This window comes from Eleutherodactylus coqui, chromosome 8, assembly GCF_035609145.1.
Source record: "Eleutherodactylus coqui strain aEleCoq1 chromosome 8, aEleCoq1.hap1, whole genome shotgun sequence".
In the NCBI taxonomy this organism is placed as follows: Eukaryota; Metazoa; Chordata; class Amphibia; order Anura; family Eleutherodactylidae; genus Eleutherodactylus; species Eleutherodactylus coqui.
This window is the reverse complement of record NC_089844.1, coordinates 6289759-6316683: the sequence shown is the minus strand read 5'-3', so window position 1 is coordinate 6316683 and position 26925 is coordinate 6289759. Positions and strand designations below refer to the sequence as shown.

Here is a 26925-nt window from a genome sequence, read left to right as displayed (position 1 = left end):
CCGCGATACCGTACAGAGACATCCGGACAGAGCCACCGCGATACCGTACAGAGACATCCGGACAGCGTCACCGCGATACCGTACAGAGACATCCGGACAGCGTCACCGCGATACCGTGCAGAGACATCCGGACAGCGTCACCGCGATACCGTACAGAGACATCCGAACAGCGTCACCGCGATACCGTACAGAGACATCCGGACAGCGTCACCGCGATACCGTACAGAGACATCCGGACAGCGTCACCGCGATACCGTACAGAGACATCCGGACAGCGTCACCGCGATACCATACAGTAACATCCGGACAGCGTCACCGCGATACCGTACAGAGACATCCGGACAGCGATACCGTACAGAGACATCCGGACAGCGTCACCGCGATACCGTACAGAGACATCCGGACAGCGATACCGTACAGAGACATCCGGACAGTGCCACCGCGATACCATACAGAGACATCCGGACAGCGATACCATACAGAGACATCCGGACAGTGCCACCGCGATACCGTACAGAGACATCCGGACAGCGCCACCGCGATACCGTACAGAGACATCCGGACAGCGTCACCGCGATACCGTACAGTAACATCCGGACAGCGTCACCGCGATACCGTACAGAGACATCCGGACAGCGATACCGTACAGAGACATCCGGACAGCGTCACCGCGATACCGTACAGTAACATCCGGACAGCGTCACCGCGATACCGTACAGAGACATCCGGACAGCGATACCGTACAGAGACATCCGGACAGCGATATCGTACAGAGACATCCGGACAGCGTCACCGCGATACCGTACAGTAACATCCGGACAGCGATACCGTACAGAGACATCCGGACAGCGTCACCGCGATACCGTACAGTAACATCCGGACAGCGTCACCGCGATACCGTACAGAGACATCCGGACAGCGTCACAGCGATACCGGACAGAGACATCCGGACAGCGATATCGTACAGAGACATCCGGACAGCGCCACCGCGATACCGTACAGAGACATCCGGACAGCGCCACCGCGATACCGTACAGAGACATCCGGACAGAGCCACCGCGATACCACACAGAGACATCCGGACAGCGTCACCGCGATACCGTACAGAGACATCCGGACAGCGTCACCGCGATACCGTACAGAGACATCCGGACAGCGTCACCGCGATACCGTACAGAGACATCCGGACAGCGTCACCGCGATACCATACAGTAACATCCGGACAGCGTCACCACGATACCGTACAGAGACATCCGGACAGCGATACCGTACAGAGACATCCGGACAGCGCCACCGCGATACCGTACAGAGACATCCGGACAGCGTCACCGCGATACCATACAGAGACATCCGGACAGCGATACCGTACAGAGACATCCGGACAGTGCCACCGCGATACCATACAGAGACATCCGGACAGCGATACCGTACAGAGACATCCGGACAGTGCCACCGCGATACCGTACAGAGACATCCGGACAGCGCCACCGCGATACCGTACAGAGACATCCGGACAGCGATATCGTACAGAGACATCCGGACAGCGATACCGTACAGAGACATCCGGACAGCGATACCGTACAGAGACATCCGGACAGCGATATCGTACAGAGACATCCGGACAGCGCCACCGCGATACCGTACAGAGACATCCGGACAGCGATACCGTACAGAGACATCCGGACAGCGATACCGTACAGAGACATCCGGACAGCGATACCGTACAGAGACATCCGGACAGCGATACCGTACAGAGACATCCGGACAGCGATACCGTACAGAGACATCCGGACAGCGATACCGTACAGAGACATCCGGACAGCGATACCGTACAGAGACATCCGGACAGCGATACCGTACAGAGACATCCGGACAGCGATACCGTACAGAGACATCCGGACAGCGATACCGTACAGAGACATCCGGACAGCGATACCGTACAGAGACATCCGGACAGCGATACCGTACAGAGACATCCGGACAGCGATACCGTACAGAGACATCCGGACAGCGATACCGTACAGAGACATCCGGACAGCGATACCGTACAGAGACATCCGGACAGCATCACCGCGATTACAGGCCCGTTCTTCTATTAGATTCCTGACAAATCCAATATCCTGGTAAGACAAGGGATCATGTGGGCCAAAATGGAAATCCAACCCCCAATGGGGCGGCTGGGCTATATCCTCCTATATACTGGATTCTAGGGAGATCCTAGCATAAACAATGGGATCCACCAACAAATCTTACTGCCAGAGCCCCTGTGGGATCTACTTCATCCTCCACCCCGGATGGATCGGCCAAGTTCTGTAAAGCACCTTCAGCGGAGAATATAAGGGGCCACAATAAGAGGCCGAGAGAAGAGGCACAAAACGGGGTACTTGGCGTTCAGCCGCAAACCTAGGTGCCTTATTAGAAGCACATCTTACCTAAAAGTCTGGACAAAACCCAGGGGGGTCGTGGAAGCAGAGGAGTGACCCCCAACTGTTAGCCAAAACTTCTGAAACACAACATGCCGCCACGTAATACCGCCATGTCTGCCACACAGCGCAAGTACCGACCCTCCATCAGACGCTTGATGGAGAGGACTACAACTCCCTCAGACCTTACATGCCGCCACGTAATACCGCCATGTCTGCCGCACAGCGCAAGTACCGACCCTCCATCAGACGCTTGACGGAGAGGACTACAACTACCTCCGACCTTACATGCCGCCACGTAATACCGCCATGTCTGCCGCACAGCGCAACTACCGACCCTCTATCAGACGCTTGATGGAGAGGACTACAACTCCCTCCGGCCTTACATGCCGCCACGTAATACCGCCATGTCTGCCGCACAGCGCAAGTACCGACCCTCCATCAGACGCTTGATGGAGAGGACTACAATTCCCTCAGACCTTACATGCCGCCACGTAATACCGCCATGTCTGCCGCACAGCGCAAGTACCGACCCTCCCTCAGACGCTTGATGGAGAGGACTACAACTCCCTCTGGCCTTACATGCCGCAACGTAATACCGCCATGTCTGCCGCACAGCGCAAGTACCTACCCTCCATCAGACGCTTGATGGAGAGGACTACAACTCCCTCCGACCTTACATGCCGCAACGTAATACCGCCATGTTTGCCGCATAGCGCAAGTACCTATCCTCAATCAGACGCTTGACGGAGAGGACTACAACTCCCTCCGACCTTACATGCCGCAACGTAATACCGCCATGTCTGCCGCACAGCGCAAGTACCTACCCTCCATCAGACGCTTGATGGAGAGGACTACAACTCCCTCCGACCTTACATGCCGCAACGTAATACCGCCATGTCTGCCGCACAGCACAAGTACCGACCCTCCATCAGACGCTTGACGGAGAGGACTACAACTCCCTCCGGCATTACATGCCGCCACGTAATACCGCCATGTCTGCCGCACAGCGCAAGTACCTATCCTCAGCCGAGACTTGTAATGGCGCCTGCAGACGTCGTCACGTAGTCGTCGCACACATGGGTCTAGTCAACAATCCTCTTAGCAGGAGAGGAAGACGTAAAGTACAAGAAACTTACGAAATATGGGGCACGCCCAAATATCAGAGACAAACCTTATCAGTTCACAGAAACACAAGGTGTCAGAGAAGGTCTGCACCCGGTGACCCGCTGCCAGGGTGGGCATGACCCCCAGCTCAGACCTCCTGTAGTCTTCCTGATGGCTCAGAGCCCATGGGCTATTATCTATGGTTGTACTTGCGCCCCTCGGTGGGTACTGCTGGTGTTCTTCTGTCCCTGGCATGTTGGGGGTCCTTTCTATACAAAGCTTGCTGTGCCTGTGTCGGACACCTCTAGGCACACCGTATTGTATGCCCTCTGGGTCATTAGACCCATATGTGGGACCATCAAACTGTTTGATGCCATTTAGTTGTAAAGTTGTGCCGCTCTTACATTTGTAATTCTAAACTACAGACAACTTCATTCGATTAGTATGGAGGAGAAGCAAATTTACAGAATGGGTCTTATTTCTTCATAGAACCATAGACTGGTAGAGTTGGAAGGGACCTCCGGGGTCATCGGGTCCTCTAGGGCCATCGGGTCCCTCCGGGTCCCTCGGGGGCTACCGGGTCGCTGGGTCCCTGTAGGGGTCATCGGGTCCTTCCGGGGGGGTCATCGGGTCCTTCCGGGGGGGGGGGGGGGTCATCGGGCCCTTCCGGGGTCATCCGATCCAACCCCCTGCTCAGTGCACGATTTACTAAATCATCCAAGACAGATATTTGTCCAGTCTTTGTTTGAAGACTTCCATTGAAGGAGAACTCCCCACCTCCCGTGGCAACCTGTTCCACTCATTGATCCCCTCCCTGTCTAATATCTAATCTGTGTCTCCTCCCTTTCAGTTTCATCCCATTGCTTCTAGTCTTTCCTTGTGCAAGGTCTACCATTTTGGCAATTCTGTAGTTGTTGAGTTGTGCGTGGACCACGGCTTGGAATAAGGTCCTGAGGTAGTGAGTCACGAGGTTCTTACTATGTATAGGCTGTGTGACAACGCAAGCGCTTCTCATTCCATGTCATTCTGCCTCTGCCGATGCCACGGCCACGTAACGCTCATAACCACCTCTCAGGAGGTCAGACTGCAGGGTCACCCTCCTATCACCCGGGTCATGCTGCAATATTGCCAAATACATCAGGAATCCCAACAGCTTGACAAGTCCTGATAGAGGTGCGAGCCGCGGCCCGCCGGAGAGGAGCAGACGGACAGCGGCACGAGAGACCTGGAACAGGAAGTCTGCATTGTAGAGATATAAACCGGCGACAGGAGTTATAAGAGGAGGAGATGTAGGGGGACCTGCAAAAAGGAGCTCCCACAATAACCCACTAATGGCAACATTGTTTACCTGGAAGTCCACGGGGGTGTGCGCTGCGGAGGGGGGCGGCGACTCTTCACACACGGCCAGGCTCCGCACTAACTTCAACTTGGAACTTGACTAAAGAAAAAGGGAGTTACAAAAGAACATCAATTCGGGTTTGTAAAAAGGGTTTGTGTATCTGTGCTGGTGATGCAGACCGCACAGCCCGCACAGACCGCACAGCCCGCACAGCCCGCACAGCCCGCACAGCCCGCGCAGCCCGCGCAGACCGCGCAGACCGGCGCAGCCCGCACAGACCGCGCAGCCCGCACAGAGCGCACAGAGCGCACAGACCGCAGCCCGCACAGCCCGCACAGCCCGCACAGACCGCACAGACCGCGCAATCCAGAAGCGGTACATTTCAAAAAAAGCACTCAAAAAATGCAAAAGCTATAAAAAATTAAAAGAATATAAATGTTTTAAAAAGTGCAGCCGCAACAAAGGCAGAAACAACAATGTGCATTCAACCACAAGAAACACAACCACTAACCATGCAACGAGCAAGCTACTATACCTTGGACCGCTTCCCAGTTTGCCCCAAAGGCTGGACTGAACGCTAAAAAGATTAGGAACAAGAGATGGAATTAGGAGAACGCCGGGGTCGGGAGACGTAGGAGCCGATGTACAGGGAGCGACCACATACAGAAGGAACAAGGGATGGAATTAGGAGAACGCCGGGGTGGGGAGACGTAGGAGCCGATGTACAGGGAGCGACCACATACAGAAGGAACAAGGGATGGAATTAGGAGAACGCCGGGGTCGGGAGACGTAGGAGCCGATGTACAGGGAGCGACCACATACAGAAGGAACAAGGGATGGAATTAGGAGAACGCCGGGGTCGGGAGACGTAGGAGCCGATGTACAGGGAGCGACCACATACAGAAGGAACAAGGGATGGAATTAGGAGAACGCCGCGGTCGGGAGACGTAGGAGCCGATGTACAGGGAGCGACCACAAACAGAAGGAACAAGGGATGGAATTAGGAGAACGCCGGGGTCGGGAGACGTAGGAGCCGATCTACAGGGAGCGACCACATACAGAAGGAACAAGGGATGGAATTAGGAGAACGCCGGGGTCGGGAGACGTAGGAGCCGATGTACAGGGAGCGACCACATACAGAAGGAACAATGGATGGAATTAGGAGAACGCCGGGGTGGGGAGACGTAGGAGCCGACGTACAGGGAGCGACCACATACAGAAGGAACAAGGGATGGAATTAGGAGAACGCCGGGGTCGGGAGGCGTAGGAGCCGATGTACAGGGAGCGACCACATACAGAAGGAACAAGGGATGGAATTAGGAGAACGCCGGGGTCGGGAGATGTAGGAGCCGATGTACAGGGAGCGACCACATACAGAAGGAACAAGAGATGGAATTAGGAGAACGCCGGGGTGGGGAGACGTAGGAGCCGATGTACAGGGAGCGACCACATACAGAAGGAACAAGGGATGGAATTAGGAGAACGCCGGGGTGGGGAGACGTAGGAGCCGATGTACAGGGAGCGACCACATACAGAAGGAACAAGGGATGGAATTAGGAGAACGCCGGGGTGGGGAGACGTAGGAGCCGATGTACAGGGAGCGACCACATACAGAAGGAACAAGAGATGGAATTAGGAGAACGCCGGGTCGGGAGACGTAGGAGCCGATGTACAGGGAGCGGCCACATACAGAAGGAACAAGGGATGGAATTAGGAGAACGCCGGGGTTGGGAGACGTAGGAGCCGATGTACAGGGAGCGACCACATACAGAAGGAACAAGGGATGGAATTAGGAGAACGCCGGGGTTGGGAGACGTAGGAGCCGATGTACAGGGAGCGACCACATACAGAAGGAACAAGAGATGGAATTAGGAGAACGCCGGGGTCGGGGAGACGTAGGAGCCGATGTAAAGGGAGCGACCACATACAGAAGGAACAAGGGATGGAATTAGGAGAACGCCGGGGTCGGGAGACGTAGGAGCCGATGTACAGGGAGCGACCACATACAGAAGGAACAAGGGATGGAATTAGGAGAACGCCGGGGTGGGGAGACGTAGGAGCCGATGTACAGGGAGCGACCACATACAGAAGGAACAAGGGATGGAATTAGGAGAACGCCGGGGTCGGGAGACGTAGGAGCCGATGTACAGGGAGCAACCACATACAGAAGGAACAAGGGATGGAATTAGGAGAACGCCGGGGTCGGGAGACGTAGGAGCCGATGTACAGGGAGCGACCACATACAGAAGGAACAAGGGATGGAATTAGGAGAACGCCGGGGTGGGGAGACGTAGGAGCCAATGTACAGGGAGCGACCACATACAGAAGGAACAAGGGATGGAATTAGGAGAACGCCGGGGTCGGGAGGCGTAGGAGCCGATGTACAGGGAGCGACCACATGCAGAAGGAACAAGGGATGGAATTAGGAGAACGCCGGGGTCGGGAGACGTAGGAGCCGATGTACAGGGAGCGACCACATACAGAAGGAATAAGAGATGGAATTAGGAGAATGCCGGGGTCGGGAGACGTAGGAGCCGATGTACAGGGAGCGACCACATACAGAAGGAACAAGGGATGGAATTAGGAGAACGCCGGGGTCGGGAGACGTAGGAGCCGATGTACAGGGAGCGACCACATACAGAAGGAACAAGAGATGGAATTAGGAGAACGCCGGGGTGGGGAGACGTAGGAGCCGATGTACAGGGAGCGACCACATACAGAAGGAACAAGGGATGGAATTAGGAGAACGCCGGGGTGGGGAGACGTAGGAGCCGATGTACAGGGAGCGACCACATACAGAAGGAACAAGGGATGGAATTAGGAGAACGCCGGGGTGGGGAGACGTTGGAGCCGATGTACAGGGAGCGACCACATACAGAAGGAACAAGGGATGGAATTAGGAGAACGCCGGGGAGGGGAGACGTAGGAGCCGATGTACAGGGAGCGACCACATACAGAAGGAACAAGAGATGGAATTAGGAGAACGCCGGGGTCGGGGAGACGTAGGAGCCGATGTAAAGGGAGCGACCACATACAGAAGGAACAAGGGATGGAATTAGGAGAACGCCGGGGTCGGGAGACGTAGGAGCCGATGTACAGGGAGCGACCACATACAGAAGGAACAAGGGATGGAATTAGGAGAACGCCGGGGTGGGGAGACGTAGGAGCCGATGTAAAGGGAGCGACCACATACAGAAGGAACAAGGGATGGAATTAGGAGAACGCCGGGGTCGGGAGACGTAGGAGCCGATGTACAGGGAGCGACCACATACAGAAGGAACAAGGGATGGAATTAGGAGAACGCCGGGGTTGGGAGACGTAGGAGCCGATGTACAGGGAGCGACCACATACAGAAGGAACAAGAGATGGAATTAGGAGAACGCCGGGGTCGGGGAGATGTAGGAGCCGATGCAAAGGGAGCGACCACATACAGAAGGAACAAGGGATGGAATTAGGAGAACGCCGGGGTCGGGAGACGTAGGAGCCGATGTACAGGGAGCGACCACATACAGAAGGAACAAGGGATGGAATTAGGAGAACGCCGGGGTGGGGAGACGTAGGAGCCGATGTACAGGGAGCGACCACATACAGAAGGAACAAGGGATGGAATTAGGAGAACGCCGGGGTCGGGGAGACGTAGGAGCCGATGTAAAGGGAGCGACCACATACAGAAGGAACAAGGGATGGAATTAGGAGAACGCCGGGGTCGGGAGACGTAGGAGCCGATGTACAGGGAGCGACCACATACAGAAGGAACAAGGGATGGAATTAGGAGAACGCCGGGGTCGGGAGACGTAGGAGCCGATGTACAGGGAGCGACCACATACAGAAGGAACAAGGGATGGAATTAGGAGAACGCCGCGGTCGGGAGACGTAGGAGCCGATGTACAGGGAGCGACCACATACAGAAGGAACAAGGGATGGAATTAGGAGAACGCCGGGGTGGGGAGACGTAGGAGCCAATGTACAGGGAGCGACCACATACAGAAGGAACAAGGGATGGAATTAGGAGAACGCCGGGGTCGGGAGGCGTAGGAGCCGATGTACAGGGAGCGACCACATGCAGAAGGAACAAGGGATGGAATTAGGAGAACGCCGGGGTCGGGAGACGTAGGAGCCGATGTACAGGGAGCGACCACATACAGAAGGAATAAGAGATGGAATTAGGAGAACGCCGGGGTCGGGAGACGTAGGAGCCGATGTACAGGGAGCGACCACATACAGAAGGAACAAGGGATGGAATTAGGAGAACGCCGGGGTCGGGAGACGTAGGAGCCGATGTACAGGGAGCGACCACATACAGAAGGAACAAGAGATGGAATTAGGAGAACGCCGGGGTGGGGAGACGTAGGAGCCGATGTACAGGGAGCGACCACATACAGAAGGAACAAGGGATGGAATTAGGAGAACGCCGGGGTCGGGAGACGTAGGAGCCGATGTACAGGGAGCGACCACATACAGAAGGAACAAGGGATGGAATTAGGAGAACGCCGGGGTGGGGAGACGTAGGAGCCGATGTACAGGGAGCGAGCACATACAGAAGGAACAAGGGATGGAATTAGGAGAACGCCGGGGTGGGGAGACGTAGGAGCCGATGTACAGGGAGCGACCACATACAGAAGGAACAAGGGATGGAATTAGGAGAACGCCGGGGTGGGGAGACGTAGGAGCCGCTGTACAGGGAGCGACCACATACAGAAGGAACAAGAGATGGAATTAGGAGAACGCCGGGTCGGGAGACGTAGGAGCCGATGTACAGGGAGCGGCCACATACAGAAGGAACAAGGGATGGAATTAGGAGAACGCCGGGGTTGGGAGACGTAGGAGCCGATGTACAGGGAGCGACCACATACAGAAGGAACAAGGGATGGAATTAGGAGAACGCCGGGGTTGGGAGACGTAGGAGCCGATGTACAGGGAGCGACCACATACAGAAGGAACAAGAGATGGAATTAGGAGAACGCCGGGGTCGGGGAGACGTAGGAGCCGATGTAAAGGGAGCGACCACATACAGAAGGAACAAGGGATGGAATTAGGAGAACGCCGGGGTCGGGAGACGTAGGAGCCGATGTACAGGGAGCGACCACATACAGAAGGAACAAGGGATGGAATTAGGAGAACGCCGGGGTGGGGAGACGTAGGAGCCGATGTACAGGGAGCGACCACATACAGAAGGAACAAGGGATGGAATTAGGAGAACGCCGGGGTCGGGAGACGTAGGAGCCGATGTACAGGGAGCGACCACATACAGAAGGAACAAGGGATGGAATTAGGAGAACGCCGGGGTCGGGAGACGTAGGAGCCGATGTACAGGGAGCGACCACATACAGAAGGAACAAGGGATGGAATTAGGAGAACGCCTCGGTGGGGAGACGTTGGAGCCGATGTACAGGGAGCGACCACATACAGAAGGAACAAGGGATGGAATTAGGAGAACGCCGGGGTGGGGAGACGTAGGAGCCAATGTACAGGGAGCGACCACATACAGAAGGAACAAGGGATGGAATTAGGAGAACGCCGGGGTGGAGAGACGTAGGAGCCGATGTACAGGGAGCGACCACATACAGAAGGAACAAGGGATGGAATTAGGAGAATGCCGGGGTGGGGAGATGTAGGAGCCAATGTACAGGGAGCGACCACATACAGAAGGAACAAGGGATGGAATTAGGAGAACGCCGGGGTCGGGAGACGTAGGAGCCGATGTACAGGGAGCGACCACATACAGAAGGAACAAGAGATGGAATTAGGAGAACGCCGGGGTCGGGAGACGTAGGAGCCGATGTACAGGGAGCGACCACATACAGAAGGAACAAGGGATGGAATTAGGAGAACGCCGGGGTGGGGAGACGTAGGAGCCGATGTACAGGGAGCGACCACATGCAGAAGGAACAAGGGATGGAATTAGTAGAACGCCGGGGTGGGGAGACGTAGGAGCCGATGTACAGGGAGCGACCACATGCAGAAGGAACAAGGGATGGAAATAGGAGAACGCCGGGGTGGGGAGACGTAGGAGCCCATGTACAGGGAGCGGCCACATACAGAAGGAACAAGGGATGGAATTAGGAGAACGCCGGGGTGGGGAGACGTAGGAGCCCATGTACAGGGAGCGGCCACATACAGAAGGAACAAGGGATGGAATTAGGAGAACGCCGGGGTCGGGAGACGTAGGAGCCGATGTACAGGGAGCGACCACATACAGAAGGAACAAGGGATGGAATTAGGAGAACGTCGGGGTCGGGAGACGTAGGAGCCGATTTACAGGGAGCGACCACATACAGAAGGAACAAGAGATGGAATTAGGGGAACGCCGGGGTGGGGGGACGTAGGAGCCGATGTACAGGGAGCGACCACATACAGAAGGAACAAGAGATGGAATTAGGAGAACGCCGGGGTGGGGAGATGTAGCAGCCGATGTACAGGGAGCTACCACATGCAGAAGGAACAAGAGATGGAATTAGGAGAACGCCGGGGTGGGGAGACGTAGGAGCCGATATACAGGGAGCGACCACATACAGAAGGAACAAGGGATGGAATTAGGAGAACGCCGGGGTCGGGAGACGTTGGAGCCGATGTACAGGGAGCGGCCACATACAGAAGGAACAAGAGATGGAATTAGGAGAACGCCGCGGTGGGGAGACGTAGGAGCCGATGTACAGGGAGCGACCACGTACAGAAGGAACAAGAGATGGAATTAGGAGAACGCCGGGGTGGGGGGACGTAGGAGCCGATGTACAGGGAGCGACCACATACAGAAGGAACAAGAGATGGAATTAGGAGAACGCCGGGGTCGGGAGACGTTGGAGCCGATGTACAGGGAGCGACCACATACAGAAGGAACAAGGGATGGAATTAGGAGAACGCCGGGGTCGGGAGACGTAGGAGCCAATGTACAGGGAGCGGCCACATACAGAAGGAACAAGGGATGGAATTAGGAGAACGCCGGGGTCGGGAGACATAGGAGCCAATGTACAGGGAGCGGCCACATACAGAAGGAACAAGGGATGGAATTAGGAGAACGCCGGGGTCGGGAGACGTAGGAGCCGATGTACAGGGAGCGACCACATACAGAAGGAACAAGAGATGGAATTAGGAGAACGCCGGGGTCGGGAGACGTAGGAGCCGATGTACAGGGAGCGACCACATGCAGAAGGAACAAGGGATGGAATTAGGAGAACGCCGGGGTTGGGAGACGTAGGGGCCGATGTACAGGGAGCGACCACATACAGAAGGAACAAGAGATGGAATTAGGAGAACGCCGGGGTTGGGAGACGTAGGAGCCGATGTACAGGGAGCGACCACATACAGAAAGAACAAGAGATGGAATTAGGAGAACGCCGGGGTCGGGAGACGTAGGAGCCGATGTACAAGGAGCGACCACATACAGAAGGAACAAGGGATGGAATTAGGAGAACGCCGGGGTGGGGAGACGTAGGAGCCGATGTACAGGGAGCGACCACATGCAGAAGGAACAAGGGATGGAATTAGTAGAATGCCGGGGTGGGGAGACATAGGAGCCGATGTACAGGGAGCGACCACATGCAGAAGGAACAAGGGATGGAAATAGGAGAACGCCGGGGTGGGGAGACGTAGGAGCCCATGTACAGGGAGCGGCCACATACAGAAGGAACAAGGGATGGAATTAGGAGAACGCCGGGGTGGGGAGACGTAGGAGCCCATGTACAGGGAGCGGCCACATACAGAAGGAACAAGGGATGGAATTAGGAGAACGCCGGGGTCGGGAGACGTAGGAGCCGATGTACAGGGAGCGACCACATACAGAAGGAACAAGGGATGGAATTAGGAGAACGTCGGGGTCGGGAGACGTAGGAGCCGATTTACAGGGAGCGACCACATACAGAAGGAACAAGAGATGGAATTAGGGGAACGCCGGGGTGGGGGGGACGTAGGAGCCGATGTACAGGGAGCGACCACATACAGAAGGAACGAGATGGAATTAGGAGAACGCCGGGGTGGGGAGATGTAGGAGCCGATGTACAGGGAGCTACCACATGCAGAAGGAACAAGAGATGGAATTAGGAGAACGCCGGGGTGGGGAGACGTAGGAGCCGATATACAGGGAGCGACCACATACAGAAGGAACAAGGGATGGAATTAGGAGAACACCGGGGTCGGGAGACGTTGGAGCCGATGTACAGGGAGCGGCCACATACAGAAGGAACAAGAGATGGAATTAGGAGAACGCCGCGGTGGGGAGACGTAGGAGCCGATGTACAGGGAGCGACCACGTACAGAAGGAACAAGAGATGGAATTAGGAGAACGCCGGGGTGGGGGGACGTAGGAGCCGATGTACAGGGAGCGACCACATACAGAAGGAACAAGAGATGGAATTAGGAGAACGCCGGGGTCGGGAGACGTTGGAGCCGATGTACAGGGAGCGACCACATACAGAAGGAACAAGGGATGGAATTAGGAGAACGCCGGGGTCGGGAGACGTAGGAGCCAATGTACAGGGAGCGGCCACATACAGAAGGAACAAGGGATGGAATTAGGAGAACGCCGGGGTCGGGAGACGTAGGAGCCAATGTACAGGGAGCGGCCACATACAGAAGGAACAAGGGATGGAATTAGGAGAACGCCGGGGTCGGGAGACGTAGGAGCCGATGTACAGGGAGCGACCACATACAGAAGGAACAAGAGATGGAATTAGGAGAACGCCGGGGTCGGGAGACGTAGGAGCCGATGTACAGGGAGCGACCACATGCAGAAGGAACAAGGGATGGAATTAGGAGAACGCCGGGGGCCGGGAGACGTAGGAGCCGATGTACAGGGAGCGACCACATACAGAAGGAACAAGAGATGGAATTAGGAGAACGCCGGGGCGGGAGACGTAGGAGCCGATGTACAGGGAGCGACCACATACAGAAGGAACAAGACTACACGCTAAATGAGTGTGCCTAATGCAGCTCGATCACAAGCACAGCCGAACCTCAGATCGCTGGCCTGCTCCGCCGGGACACGAGCAGAAGCCCCGCTCATTAATCACAACGACCAGCAGCCGCTCAATCACTCAGTGTCTGCTTATAAAGGCAACACATTAACTAAAAACACAACAAGAGCCGAAAAACACCCGCCTGTCTAGTCTGGCTGCAGCGCGGAAACAACGCGGACCGTCAGGATGTGAGAGGAAGAAGCCTCGCTACTTAAAGGGGTTGTCCCGCGGCAGCAAGTGGGTCTATACACTTCTGTATGGCCATAATAATGCACTTTGTAATGTACATTGTGCATTAATTATGAGCCATACAGAAGTTATAAAAAGTTTTATACTTACCTGCTCCGTTGCTAGCGTCCTCGTTCCCATGGAGCCGACTAATTTTCGCCCTCCGATGGCCAAATTAGCCGCGCTTGCGCAGTCCGGGTCTTCTGCAGTCTTCTATGGAGCCGCTCGTGCAGAATGCAGGCTCCGTGTAGCTCCGCCCCGTCACGTGCCGATTCCAGCCAATCAGGAGGCTGGAATCGGCAATGGACCGCACAGAAGAGCTGCGGTCCACGGAGACAGAGGATCCCGGCGGCCATCTTCAGCAGTAAGTATTGAAGTCACCGGAGCGCGGGGATTAAGGTAAGCGCTCCGGTAAGCTTTCTTTACCTCCCTGCATCGGGGTTGTCTCGCGCCGACCGGGGGGGGGGGGGGGTTGAAAAAAAACAAAAACCCGTTTTGGCGCGGGACAACCCCTTTAAATCACGGCCTTCAGTAACAATTACCAAGACAAAAGCCCAATAGCGCACTGTAATAACAGACATTGTGGCCCCGATAAAAGAAGAAAAAGCCTCGTCCTCTGCGGCTCCAGTCTGCGGGTCATTGGGCTGACCGAGGCAATGTGGGAAAACCCTACAGATTTAAAATGACCTTGTAATAAAAACACCGGGACCGGACACGACGGCCGGCTGACTCCCGGGCACGACGCCCCGCTGACCCCCCGGACACGACGCCCCGCTGACCCCCCGGACACGACGGCCGGCTGACGCCCCACTGACCCCCGACGGCCCGCTGACCTCCCCCCCCCCCCCCGACGCGACGGCCCGATGACCCCCCCAAAGCGACGCCCCGCTGAGCCCCCCGACGCGACTGGGACATTGCCTCTATTCCCCTCCACCCTGAGGGATCTGCCTGCAGACAAATTAGCTGAGTTTTTGTTTCCACGTCCCTAGATTACAGCGATGGCGCTACATGGAAATACTAAGTCGTGTTGGCGCAGCGCTGCAGACTCTGGCAGCGCCGCATGGTATTCAGATGTGTCCCAATTATTCCCTTGGTCTGTCTCTCTATGAACGACGCAGGATGGAAGGAGAGAGTGATGAATGTCTCAGATCAGCCTGAACTAATTCCAGGAGCTGCGCTGACAATCTGCATATCCTTCCCGATATTACTGTGAAAAATGGAATGTCAAAGACAAGCCATCTTCAGCCTGATCCCCGCACCGCTTCAGGCAGATCCTGATCCCCGCGCCGCTTCAGGCCGATCCCGTTCCCCGCGCCGCTTCAGCCCGATCCCGCTCCCCGCGCCGCTTCAGGCAGATCCCGCTCCCCGCGCCGCTTCAGGCAGATCCCGCTCCCCGCGCCGCTTCAGGCAGATCCCGCTCCCCGCGCCGCTTCAGGCAGATCTAGCTCCCCGCGCCGCTTCAGGCAGATCCCGCTCCCCGCGCCGCTTCAGGCAGATCCCGCTCCCCGCGCCGCTTCAGGCAGATCCCGCTCCCCGCGCCGCTTCAGGCAGATCCCGCTCCCCGCGCCGCTTCAGGCAGATCCCAATCCCCGCGCCGCTTCAGGCAGATCCCAATCCCGGCGCCGCTTCAGGCAGATCCCAATCCCCGCGCCGCTTCAGGCAGATCCCAATCCCCGCGCCGCTTCAGGCAGATCCCAATCCCCGCGCCGCTTCAGGCAGATCCCAATCCCCGCGCCGCTTCAGGCAGATCCCAATCCCCGCGCCGCTTCAGGCAGATCCCAATCCCTTTGATTAATCTCATTTTTGCTCAGAATTTTTTTATTTCATTTATTTTAAAGCAATTTGCACTAAACACAAAACCTGAAGATAAAAACAGTTAACAAACACCAACCAAAAAATGAACCGACTCAAGCAGAAAATAATTTAACAAAAAATGTAAAATCTTCAGGTGACTCTTTAAGAGGCTCCATATCTCATAATCTACAGCTCAGATGGACAAAATAAAGACTCGGCTGGAAGTCCTCTTCATCATCTATGGAGCCTAGAGAACGCCAACATTCTGTATCCCGTCACCCAGGAAAGGTCTCAGAGCAGAACCCCCATGAAGCTTCCTGCAGGAACCATGGGAAGACAAAGATGTAGAACTCAACCATTAGTAAGAACTTCCAGATGGAAGAATATATAGGTTGGCTGGACGGCGTTGGTAAGACCCAAGGGTGTCGAAGGAGATCTAAGGATCAAACTGATAAGAGCCAACCTACTGGTTCTCCCCTACCCCCACCCAGACATGACATGGTGACTGAGGGTCTGGCGCCTCCTGTAGACATGACATGGTGACTGAGGGTCTGGCGCCTCCTGTAGACATGACATGGTGACTGAGGGTCTGGCGCCTCCTGTAGACATGACTTGGTGACTGAGGGTCTGGCGCCTCCTGTAGACATGACATGGTGACTGAGGGTCTGGCGCCTCCTGTAGACATGACATGGTGACTGAGGGTCTGGCGCCTCCTGTAGACATGACATGGTGACTGAGGGTCTGGCGCCTCCTGTAGACATGACATGGTGACTGAGGGTCTGGCGCCTCCTGTAGACATGACATGGTGACTGAGGGTCTGGCGCCTCCTGTAGACATGACATGGTGACTGAGGGTCTGGCGCCTCCTGTAGACATGACATGGTGACTGAGGGTCTGGCGCCTCCTGTAGACATGACATGGTGACTGAGGGTCTGGCGCCTCCTGTAGACATGACTTAGTGACTGAGGGTCTGGCGCCTCCTGTAGACATGACATAGTGACTGAGGGTCTGGCGCCTCCTGTAGACATGACATAGTGACTGAGGGTCTGGCGCCTCCTGTAGACATGACATAGTGACTGAGGGTCTGGCGCCTCCTGTAGACATGACATAGTGACTGAGGGTCTGGCGCCTCCTGTAGACATGACATAGTGACTGAGGGTCTGGCGCCTCCTGTAGACATGACATAGTGACTGAGGGTCTGGCGCCTCCTGTAGACATGACATAGTGACTGAGGGTCTGGCGCCTCCTGTAGACATGACATGGTAACATCCACTGCTCAGGCCTGAAGGCAATGTCATGCTACGTAAGTCAATATTTTGGGTTATCAGAAGTCCTACAAGCAGCGGCTCGGCCGATCTACATGCAGCTGCAGATACTCAGTAGTACAAGGCTGTATCCACATGCCATGTTTAAGGTTCCCGTAAAAGTCAGAAGGAACATTTCCAGGAACATTTCCTGCAACTAACAATATCTCTGGCAGGTAAGATCCATGCTATGGGCACTCGGACTCCCGCTTAGGGTCAGAGCCATGCTATGGGCACTCGGGCTCCCGCTTAGGGTCAGAGCCATGCTATGGGCACTCGGGCTCCCGCTTAGGGTCAGAGCCATGCTATGGGCACTCGGGCTCCCGCTTAGGGTCAGAGCCATGCTATGGGCACTCGGGCTCCCGCTTAGGGTCAGAGCCATGCTATGGGCACTCGGGCTCCCGCTTAGGGTCAGAGCCATGCTATGGGGACTCGGGCTCCCGCTTAGGGTCAGAGCCATGCTATGGGCACTCGGGCTCCCGCTTAGGGTCAGAGCCATGCTATGGGCACTCGGGCTCCCGCTTAGGGTCAGAGCCATGCTATGGGCACTCGGGCTCCCGCTTAGGGTCAGAGCCATGCTATGGGCACTCGGGCTCCCGCTTAGGGTCAGAGCCATGCTATGGGCACTCGGGCTCCCGCTTAGGGTCAGAGCCATGCTATGGGCACTCGGGCTCCCGCTTAGGGTCAGAGCCATGCTATGGGCACTCGGGCTCCCGCTTAGGGTCAGAGCCATGCTATGGGCACTCGGGCTCCCGCTTAGGGTCAGAGCCATGCTATGGGCACTCGGGCTCCCGCTTAGGGACAGAGCCATGCTATGGGCACTCGGGCTCCCGCTTAGGGACAGAGCCATGCTATGGGCACTCGGGCTCCCGCTTAGGGTCAGAGCCATGCTATGGGCACTCGGGCTCCCGCTTAGGGTCAGAGCCATGCTATGGGCACTCGGGCTCCCGCTTAGGGTCAGAGCCATGCTATGGGCACTCGGGCTCCCGCTTAGGGTCAGAGCCATGCTATGGGCACTCGGGCTCCCGCTTAGGGTCAGAGCCATGCTATGGGCACTCGGGCTCCCGCTTAGGGTCAGAGCCATGCTATGGGCACTCGGGCTCCCGCTTAGGGTCAGAGCCATGCTATGGGCACTCGGGCTCCCGCTTAGGGTCAGAGCCATGCTATGGGCACTCGGGCTCCCGCTTAGGGTCAGAGCCATGCTATGGGCACTCGGGCTCCCGCTTAGGGTCAGAGCCATGCTATGGGCACTCGGGCTCCCGCTTAGGGTCAGAGCCATGCTATGGGCACTCGGGCTCCCGCTTAGGGTCAGAGCCATGCTATGGGCACTCGGGCTCCCGCTTAGGGTCAGAGCCATGCTATGGGCACTCGGGCTCCCCGCTTAGGGTCAGAGCCATGCTATGGGCACTCGGGCTCCCCGCTTAGGGTCAGAGCCATGCTATGGGCACTCCGGCTCCCGCTTAGGGTCAGAGCCATGCTATGGGCACTCCGGCTCCCGCTTAGGGTCAGAGCCATGCTATGGGCACTCCGGCTCCCGCTTAGGGTCAGAGCCATGCTATGGGCACTCCGGCTCCCGCTTAGGGTCAGAGCCATGCTATGGGCACTCGGGCTCCCGCTTAGGGTCAGAGCCATGCTATGGGCACTCGGGCTCCCGCTTAGGGTCAGAGCCATGCTATGGGCACTCGGGCTCCCGCTTAGGGTCAGAGCCATGCTATGGGCACTCGGGCTCCCGCTTAGGGTCAGAGCCATGCTATGGGCACTCGGGCTTCCGCTTAGGGTCAGAGCCATGCTACGGGCACTCGGACTCCCGCTTAGGGTCAGAGCCATGCTACGGGCACTCGGGCTCCCGCTTAGGGTCAGAGCCATGCTATGGGCGCTCGGGCTCCCGCTTAGGGTCAGAGCCATGCTATGGGCGCTCGGGCTCCTGCTTTGGGTCAGATCCATGCTATGGGCACTCGGGCTCCTGCTTAGGGTCAGAGCCATGCTATGGGCACTCGGGCTCCCGCTTAGGGTCAGAGCCATGCTATGGGCACTCGGGCTCCCGCTTAGGGTCAGAGCCATGCTATGGGCACTCGGGCTCCCGCTTAGGGTCAGAGCCATGCTATGGGCACTCGGGCTCCCGCTTAGGGTCAGAGCCATGCTATGGGCACTCGGGCTCCCGCTTAGGGTCAGAGCCATGCTATGGGCACTCGGGCTCCCGCTTAGGGTCAGAGCCATGCTATGGGCACTCGGGCTCCTGCTTAGGGTCAGAGCCATGCTATGGGCACTCGGGCTTCCGCTTAGGGTCAGAGCCATGCTACGGGCACTCGGACTCCTGCTTAGGGTCAGAGCCATGCTACGGGCACTCGGGCTCCTGCTTAGGGTCAGAGCCAAGCTATGGGCACTCGGACTCCCGCTTAGGGTCAGAGCCATGCTATGGGCGCTCGGGCTCCCGCTTAGGGTCAGAGCCATGCTATGGGCGCTCGGGCTCCCGCTTAGGGTCAGAGCCATGCTATGGGCACTCGGGCTCCTGCTTTGGGTCAGATCCATGCTATGGGCACTCGGGCTCCTGCTTAGGGTCAGATCCATGCTATGGGCACTCGGGCTCCTGCTTAGGGTCAGATCCATGCTATGGGCACTCGGGCTCCTGCTTAGGGTTAGATCCATGCTATGGGCACTCGGGCTCCTGCTTAGGGTTAGATCCATGCTATGGGCACTGGGGCTCCTGCTTAGGGTTAGATCCATGCTATGGGCACTGGGGCTCCTGCTTAGGGTTAGATCCATGCTATGGGCACTGGGGCTCCTGCTTAGGGTCAGATCCATGCTATGGGCACTGGGGCTCCTGCTTAGGGTCAGATCCATGCTATGGGCACTGGGGCTCCTGCTTAGGGTCAGAGCCATGCTATGGGCACTCGGGCTCCTGCTTAGGGTCAGAGCCATGCTATGGGCACTCGGGCTCCTGCTTAGGGTCAGAGCCATGCTATGGGCACTCGGGCTCCTGCTTAGGGTCAGAGCCATGCTATGGGCACTCGGGCTCCTGCTTAGGGTCAGAGCCATGCTATCCGCACTCGGGCTCCTGCTTAGGGTCAGAGCCATGCTATGGCCACTGGGGCTCCTGGTTAGGGTCAGAGCCATGCTATGGGCACTGGGGCTCCTGCTTAGGGTCAGAGCCATGCTATGGGCACTCGGGCTCCTGCTTAGGGTCAGAGCCATGCTATGGGCACTCGGGCTCCTGCTTAGGGTCAGAGCCATGCTATGGGCACTCGGGCTCCCGCTTAGGGTCAGAGCCATGCTATGGGCACTGGGGCTCCTGCTTAAGGTCAGATCCATGCTATGGGCACTCGGGCTTCTGCTTAGGGTCAGAGCCATGCTATGGGCACTCGGGCTCCTGCTTTGGGTCAGAGCCATGCTATGGGCACTGGGGCTCCTGCTTAGGGTCAGATCCATGCTATGAGCACTCGGGCTCCTGCTTAGGGTCAGATCCATGCTATGGGCACTGGGGCTCCTGCTTAGGGTCAGATCCATGCTATGGGCACTCGGGCTCCTGCTTAGGGTCAGATCCATGCTATGGGCACTCGGGCTCCTGCTTAGGGTCAGATCCATGCTATGGGCACTCGGGCTCCTGCTTAGGGTCACATAAAGGTTAGGATATTGCAGTCATGTTTACAAGACTGAAGGGATTACTAGAATTCCTCAGGGCATTTTACACTATAACTTCCAATCCCACGTAACGCAAAACAGTATCTTTCACCACATAAAAAAGGTTGAACAAGTTTTTAAGGAAGGATACATTTTAAGTCACTTTCTGCCCCCATTTGCTATGAAGTACAACCTTGTGCATCGACCTCCGTTATCGGCCACATGGGTTGACCACAGTTTTGTCCAATGGGATGACAGAAGTCCAAAATAAAAGGAAAAGAACTTGCTGCTCCCACCTGATCGTAGGTTTTTGCCAACCATCTGACGTTCTGAGAATCTTGGATACCGCAGGCAGAGCGGACAATCTGCTGACAGACCGGAGGCCCGGGGGGCCCAGGCTCATATTGTTCAGTGTGTTGGCAGTAATGTTACAGTAGCGACCAACGGCAAATCCTAACTGCTGGAAGAGCCGCATGAGTTCTTCCAGCCCAACAGACATAATGGCTCTCATTAGGCTTCTCCAGGCCCTATACTGCATTTCCACCTACAATTGTAAAACATTCCCACCACCAAAAATAAGTCCTTGACTTCTTATCCAAATTGTTTAAGAGTCCCTCAGCCATTACTTAGTGCTCCTTTGACACCAGGACATTCAGCCAGGGGTGGTCACGGATTCACTGAGCTACTCCGAATATACCTTGCAACATAGTGATAAAGAGGCAAGAAGATTATCATCAGGAAGATCTGTCCTTTCAGAGTGGACAACCTCTACAAGCTGCTGTAAAGGCCGTCACGTCCTGTCGTCACCGAAAGCTTAGACAGTTATAAGTAAAAGACAAGATTTAAAGGGGTTTTGTCATCAATCCCAAACTAAATTTCCAGCTGCTTGACCCACCATAAAATAGAACAATAAGAACAAACTCTCCTCGGCCCCCCAAAGTGGGCCATCCTGGGCGCCATAATGACTGGAGTTTGGGATGGTGACGCTTGGGCCCATGACTGGCTGCAGCGGTCACGTGACTTCGGCCGGGCAGTCTACCCGGAAAAGGGTTTTATATTAATGACAAATGCCCTTTAAATGTGAGAGAACTGAAGGCTTCATCTACTGTTTAGTCCATGAGCGGCTGATGAAGTACAGCACTGGAGATACTAAATGAAGGGCTTCAAGAAACCCTACAGAGCCCCAAAACTACTGCAGAACATCATCTGTAGGAACGCACCTACGAGGCCTAACACAAGGATTGTTTGAAGGTTGGGTAGTGCGAATGGCGCCATCAATGACTCAAATGCAATCACATTGTGTGCTGTGGAGGAATCTGCAGCGCCACCACAGGAAAGATGAGATATTACACAGATCCCATGGAAATCAGTAGGGATGTGAAGGGTCTCCTGGGCAAGAGCTGCTCTCTGTAGCCACTCTCTACTTTGGCTCATAGAAGAGGGTGCAAGCCCCACTAAAAGTGGGTGTGAAAATGGGTTTTCTACAGCATATTGCGCCATAAGGCTGGCGCTCCATGGTGCCCGCGCTGCAGGAGAAACAACAACAAATGGTGACTTTGGGCGCTGCAACCTCAATGCTTCCTTCTCCATAGCGGGCGGTGGAGTGACATGTGCCGGCGCTGCCGCACGGATGCTTCTGTGATGGCTTCAAGGTCACTGCATTTACCCCACTGCTATTACCGGCATGGATGGTGCCGAACACCGACGCATCTCATTCACGAGGATCCGACATCTCCTAAAATCTACATCTTCTATGGGCTACAAGACTAGATTGCTGAAAGCAGCGCGGCGGGCCGTTACCGGACGCGTGTTAACCGTGTGCGGCCCAACGCCTGTCAGTGGAAGCAGGCGGACTGCAGATTCTCATGGGGTAATGAGGTGGAAACGGCTCGGTGTCAATCACACGCCGCTAGCTCAACGCTTCTGTAATTACGCGGAAAATCGTAGCAGCGGAGTGAAGGTTTGAGCGCGTCACTGTCACCGCGCCGCAACATCGCAGCCAGATTGGAAGAACTTATTTTCTCCGAATGTGAAGAAAAGAAATTGACTGTAATGTGATTAGAGGGATCCTCCGATCCCCGCATTCTCTGACTGAGCGATCCGGCGCGGCGCTCCACAGCGATTAGTTATGCCTGGTCCGTTTATAAACGACAGACATGATGAATCAACTGCAGCCCTGCATGATGAGTGCCGGTACCGGAGGAATCCCACAGCCCCGCGCCGCCGTGTCCCCCTCACACCGGCAGCCTCTCTGCTCCCAGCAGACGTCTTCTTAGCATCTTATTGGTTAATAAAGAGTTTAGTTACACAAGTCTATTCTATGGAACTAATGCAGAAGACAAGGAGGGCCCCCGGAGCATGCTGGGACCTGCAGAGAGCGCCGCCGAAGGAAAGACTGCCGCTACAAGGAGCCTGCAGCGTCTCAGGTGTCACTGCTGACTGCAAGCGTCCGGCCGCCGGGTTTTAGGCAAAAAGGCGGAGTTCGGGCAAAAATCCCTATCCGTGGAAGCTGCGTCCGCTCCACGCTCATTCAGCCCGCCGGCTCTGGGGGTTCGTTTACTGCAAGTCGTTAACAATGGGATTAGATTTTCTCAAACTGAAGATGTGGAAAAGTTAAAAATATACCACTAATTTTTTAAACATTTTTTTTTAACGCATCACTTGGGAAAATCGACCCGGCGTTTAATGTCCAGCGTGACGAGGCGCAGTCAGTAACACACAGCGCATTCATTATGGAGACGCTCAGCACTTCCTCCGCCGGCGCACGTCTCCAGCCTCTGACCATACAAGTCCGTACATCCGAACCGTGCGTCCCGCCGCCCCTGCTGAGGCTTCCAGGAGTCACAATCTGCGGCCCTCCCTCCATGACAGACTCGCTCATTAACATGCGCCTGCAACAAAGCCCATCCGAGGTGGGACCCCGACTGGTGACAGCGGCCATATCTGCAACCTCGGGAATGTCAGGGGATTACCCCAACCAGTCAGCAGGGGGGCCGGCGGAACGCTAACAAACGTGGTCCATGCAGATTGTGCGCCGTGTGTCCGCAGCGCCACAATGAACGCCACACGCGAGGCCACTTACCGTAGGGTCCTGCTTGCCGTCGCCACAACCCTCATCCGCTTTCTCGTGCCCTGCGCTCAGGTTTTCCACGGAGCTGGAGCGGCTCAGGTCGGCCTCGGACCCCTTCATGGCGTCGGGCTCGTCTTTTACGGAAACAATACCAGACATCCTCATTGGGAAAGGTCACGTTAAAACGTTAAAGGAGAAACAAAACCTGAAGATGTTGAAACAAAAATGGCATTTTTACAACTGGGCACAAAAGTGGCATCACACAAGTCTAGCGGGCGCTGGCGATGTAGCAGAGCCGAGCCCATCACCGACTGCTCGAGGTAACGATACCTACAGTAACATGAGAGCGCCAAACTGGGCTCTGCTACATCACAATGTAGAACGCACTCAGGACCGAGACGTTATTCTACCGCCGATTAAAGACCATCCAGAATGATTCCCTCGGCGGCGGCGGGAGGTCGTCGCTGACCGCGGTGTTTGTTGCAGTCGCGACCAGTCTTACTAGTAGCAGGCCAATCCCTGGTAGTACACAAGGGGTTAAAATAGGCACCAATTAACCAATCTCACATTCTGCCGGCCCGCTGGCACCCCCTGGGGTCTACTGGCGGATTCCAACTTAACCCTTGAGCTGCTGCACCCCCCATCCGCAGACACTTCTCCTGTTTAACTCTTCGTGTCCCGCACGCCGGCCCTTTAACCCCGCAGGATCCGCTCAGCTGGATAATCAACAAAAAAAAAAAAACTGAAAAAAAGGACTTTACAACAATTCCCTGTTCCCGTATATTTTAGCGCCCGGCGCTGATTAACCCCTTCCTTCCCTGTCTCCTCCCATGGCATCTACTGCAGTCACTCGCTTGTTGGCACGCTGGAAACGGTCCGGGGTGCCAATACTTCTGCAGTGACACCAAATTAAATGCAAATACGCCCCCTCCCCCACCTCTACTTGTCAGGGGCTATAATTCAGGAAAACTGGGGGCTGGCTTTAATTGTTTTCATGAAGTATCAGCCGGGATTCTAAACATAGACCTCAACAATAGCGCGGTCCTGTTACCATGGGAACAAGAGCGGAGAAGCATTAGCTGCAGCTTCAAAAAAATGTGCCATCCAGGTAAAGAACAAAAGAGGCGACCCGGCGCACGTCTACGATATCAGCCGCGGCGTCAGAGGGTTAATAATCCGGCCGCGCTCCTCCAGTGCCGCCGGCGTGGAGCACTACTACCCCCAGCAGGCGAGGGGAAATAGCAGGACGTTGGGCATTAGGGTGCAGGAACGGTGCGGTCCGGGGAGGGTCTCATTACCAGTCTCTGCCGTCAGGGGGGTTCACTTACTTTTATGGACACTAAACCTACAAAGCTGCGTGGAAATAGTCGCCTACGATCAGACTTTGTGGACAGCGGTCTACGATAAACCCAAGACGCCATGAGACATTGGGACCCCACCAAGTCTGCGAGCCCTTCGGGGGTCCTCACTGAGAGGTGGGCAATTACCGGCCGCTCCTCCGCTCGCCGCGGCTCTTCACTTACGGTCACCCGCCAACTCTACAGACATGCTGAGACTTTTAGTCCCCCATCCCTACAGGACATTAAAAGGCCACATACCAACCCCTTCCTCACCCAGAACCCGGGGGGCTCCATGCCGTCATTAGAGGGGCTCAATTACCTGCTGAATCCTACGGCGGTGCGGAGGAGGCGAAGTCCCAGAGGAACGAGGAGGTGACTCCTTCCCAGCGAGCAGGAGGTCAGTTGTGATGAACCATCTGGAAGGTGACAGAAGCCGTCCCATGTCCCTGTCACCAGCGGAAGGGCCGGGGGCCGGAGGTCAGGCGCAGCATCTCTCGCACCAACCTGCGGACGACACACACATCTCAATCGGCCCGTGCGGACGAGCGACGCTGACCCAATTGGCAATTCTAAACACTGAGGGAAAAAACGGAACGGCTTCACTTCTGCATCAAATTACTAATTAACGACGACTTCCCAGCCCTGAGTACCTGGATGTAAGGCGCTGCTCATGACGACCGGCGGGACCGCCGCGCTCCGGACCACCTTAAATATCATGCAGAATGTTAAACTTCAAGAACAGCGGCTGAGAGATCCGCATCAACGGGCGGCCGTGTCATAACTCCATCAACGGTCCGGAGCCGCGGTGGTCCCTGCGGGAAGAAAGCCTGCGGCGGGGGGCTTCACAGCAGCGAGCGTGCGACCGCAGCGCTGACAGCACAGGGTAATTGTCTGCTTTACACTTTCATCTCCTGTTAAACAAGAGCCACAAGCCGGCGGGTCGAGGGGTTGGCAGGAGCTTCAAGCAGTAAGACGGCAAAACAAACGCTCCGCCGCCGCGGCGCACGGATACCGCAACGGAGACCCCATCTACAACAACTAGAGAAAGACCGCAGATACACGGAGAGCGAGGCTGGGGGTCAGCGCTAGTCACACGGAGAGCGAGGCTGGGGGTCAGCGCTAGTCACACGGAGAGCGAGGCTGGGGGTCAGCGCTAGTCACATGGAGAGCGAGGCTGGGGGTCAGCGCTAGTCACACGGAGAGCGAGGCTGGGGGTCAGCGCTAGTCACACGGAGAGCGAGGCTGGGGGTCAGCGCTAGTCACACGGAGAGCGAGGCTGGGGGTCAGCGCTAGTCACACGGAGAGCGAGGCTGGGGGTCAGCGCTAGTCACACGGAGAGCGAGGCTGGGGGTCAGCGCTAGTCACACGGAGAGCGAGGCTGGGGGTCAGCGCTAGTCACACGGAGAGCGAGGCTGGGGGTCAGCGCTAGTCACACGGAGAGCGAGGCTGGGGGTCAGCGCTAGTCACACGGAGAGCGAGGCTGGGGGTCAGCGCTAGTCACACGGAGAGCGAGGCTGGGGGTCAGCGCTAGTCACACGGAGAGCGAGGCTGGGGGTCAGCGCTAGTCACACGGAGAACGAGGCTGGGGGTCAGCGCTAGTCACACGGAGAGCGAGGCTGGGGGTCAGCGCTAGTCACACGGAGAGCGAGGCTGGGGGTCAGCGCTAGTCACACGGAGAGCGAGGCTGGGGGTCAGCGCTAGTCACACGGAGAGCGAGGCTGGGGGGTCAGCGCTAGTCACACGGAGAGCGAG

The 26925-nt window shown here is 56.4% G+C and overlaps 1 protein-coding gene across 9 annotated transcripts in view; it reads right to left on the bottom strand.

Moving 5' to 3' along the window:
• R3HDM1 (R3H domain containing 1) overlaps window positions 1-26925 on the bottom strand; it is a 194419-nt gene that overhangs the window by 98053 nt on the left and 69441 nt on the right. For 7 of the 9 annotated variants that reach the window (XR_010786309.1, XM_066575155.1, XM_066575148.1 and 4 more), the window contains exons 3-6: window positions 25493-25677; window positions 23846-24038; window positions 5405-5446; window positions 4879-4968 (exon numbers count right to left, since the gene is read on the bottom strand). Coding sequence is in view for 8 of the 9 variants with exons in the window: in XM_066575155.1 (XP_066431252.1) it covers window positions 4879-4968; window positions 5405-5446; window positions 23846-23998 (285 nt within the window). In the remaining variant the exon portion in view is untranslated. The remainder of the gene's footprint in view (window positions 1-4878; window positions 4969-5404; window positions 5447-23845; window positions 24039-25492; window positions 25678-26925) is intronic. The other 2 variants (XM_066575150.1, XM_066575149.1) reach the window with 2 other exon arrangements.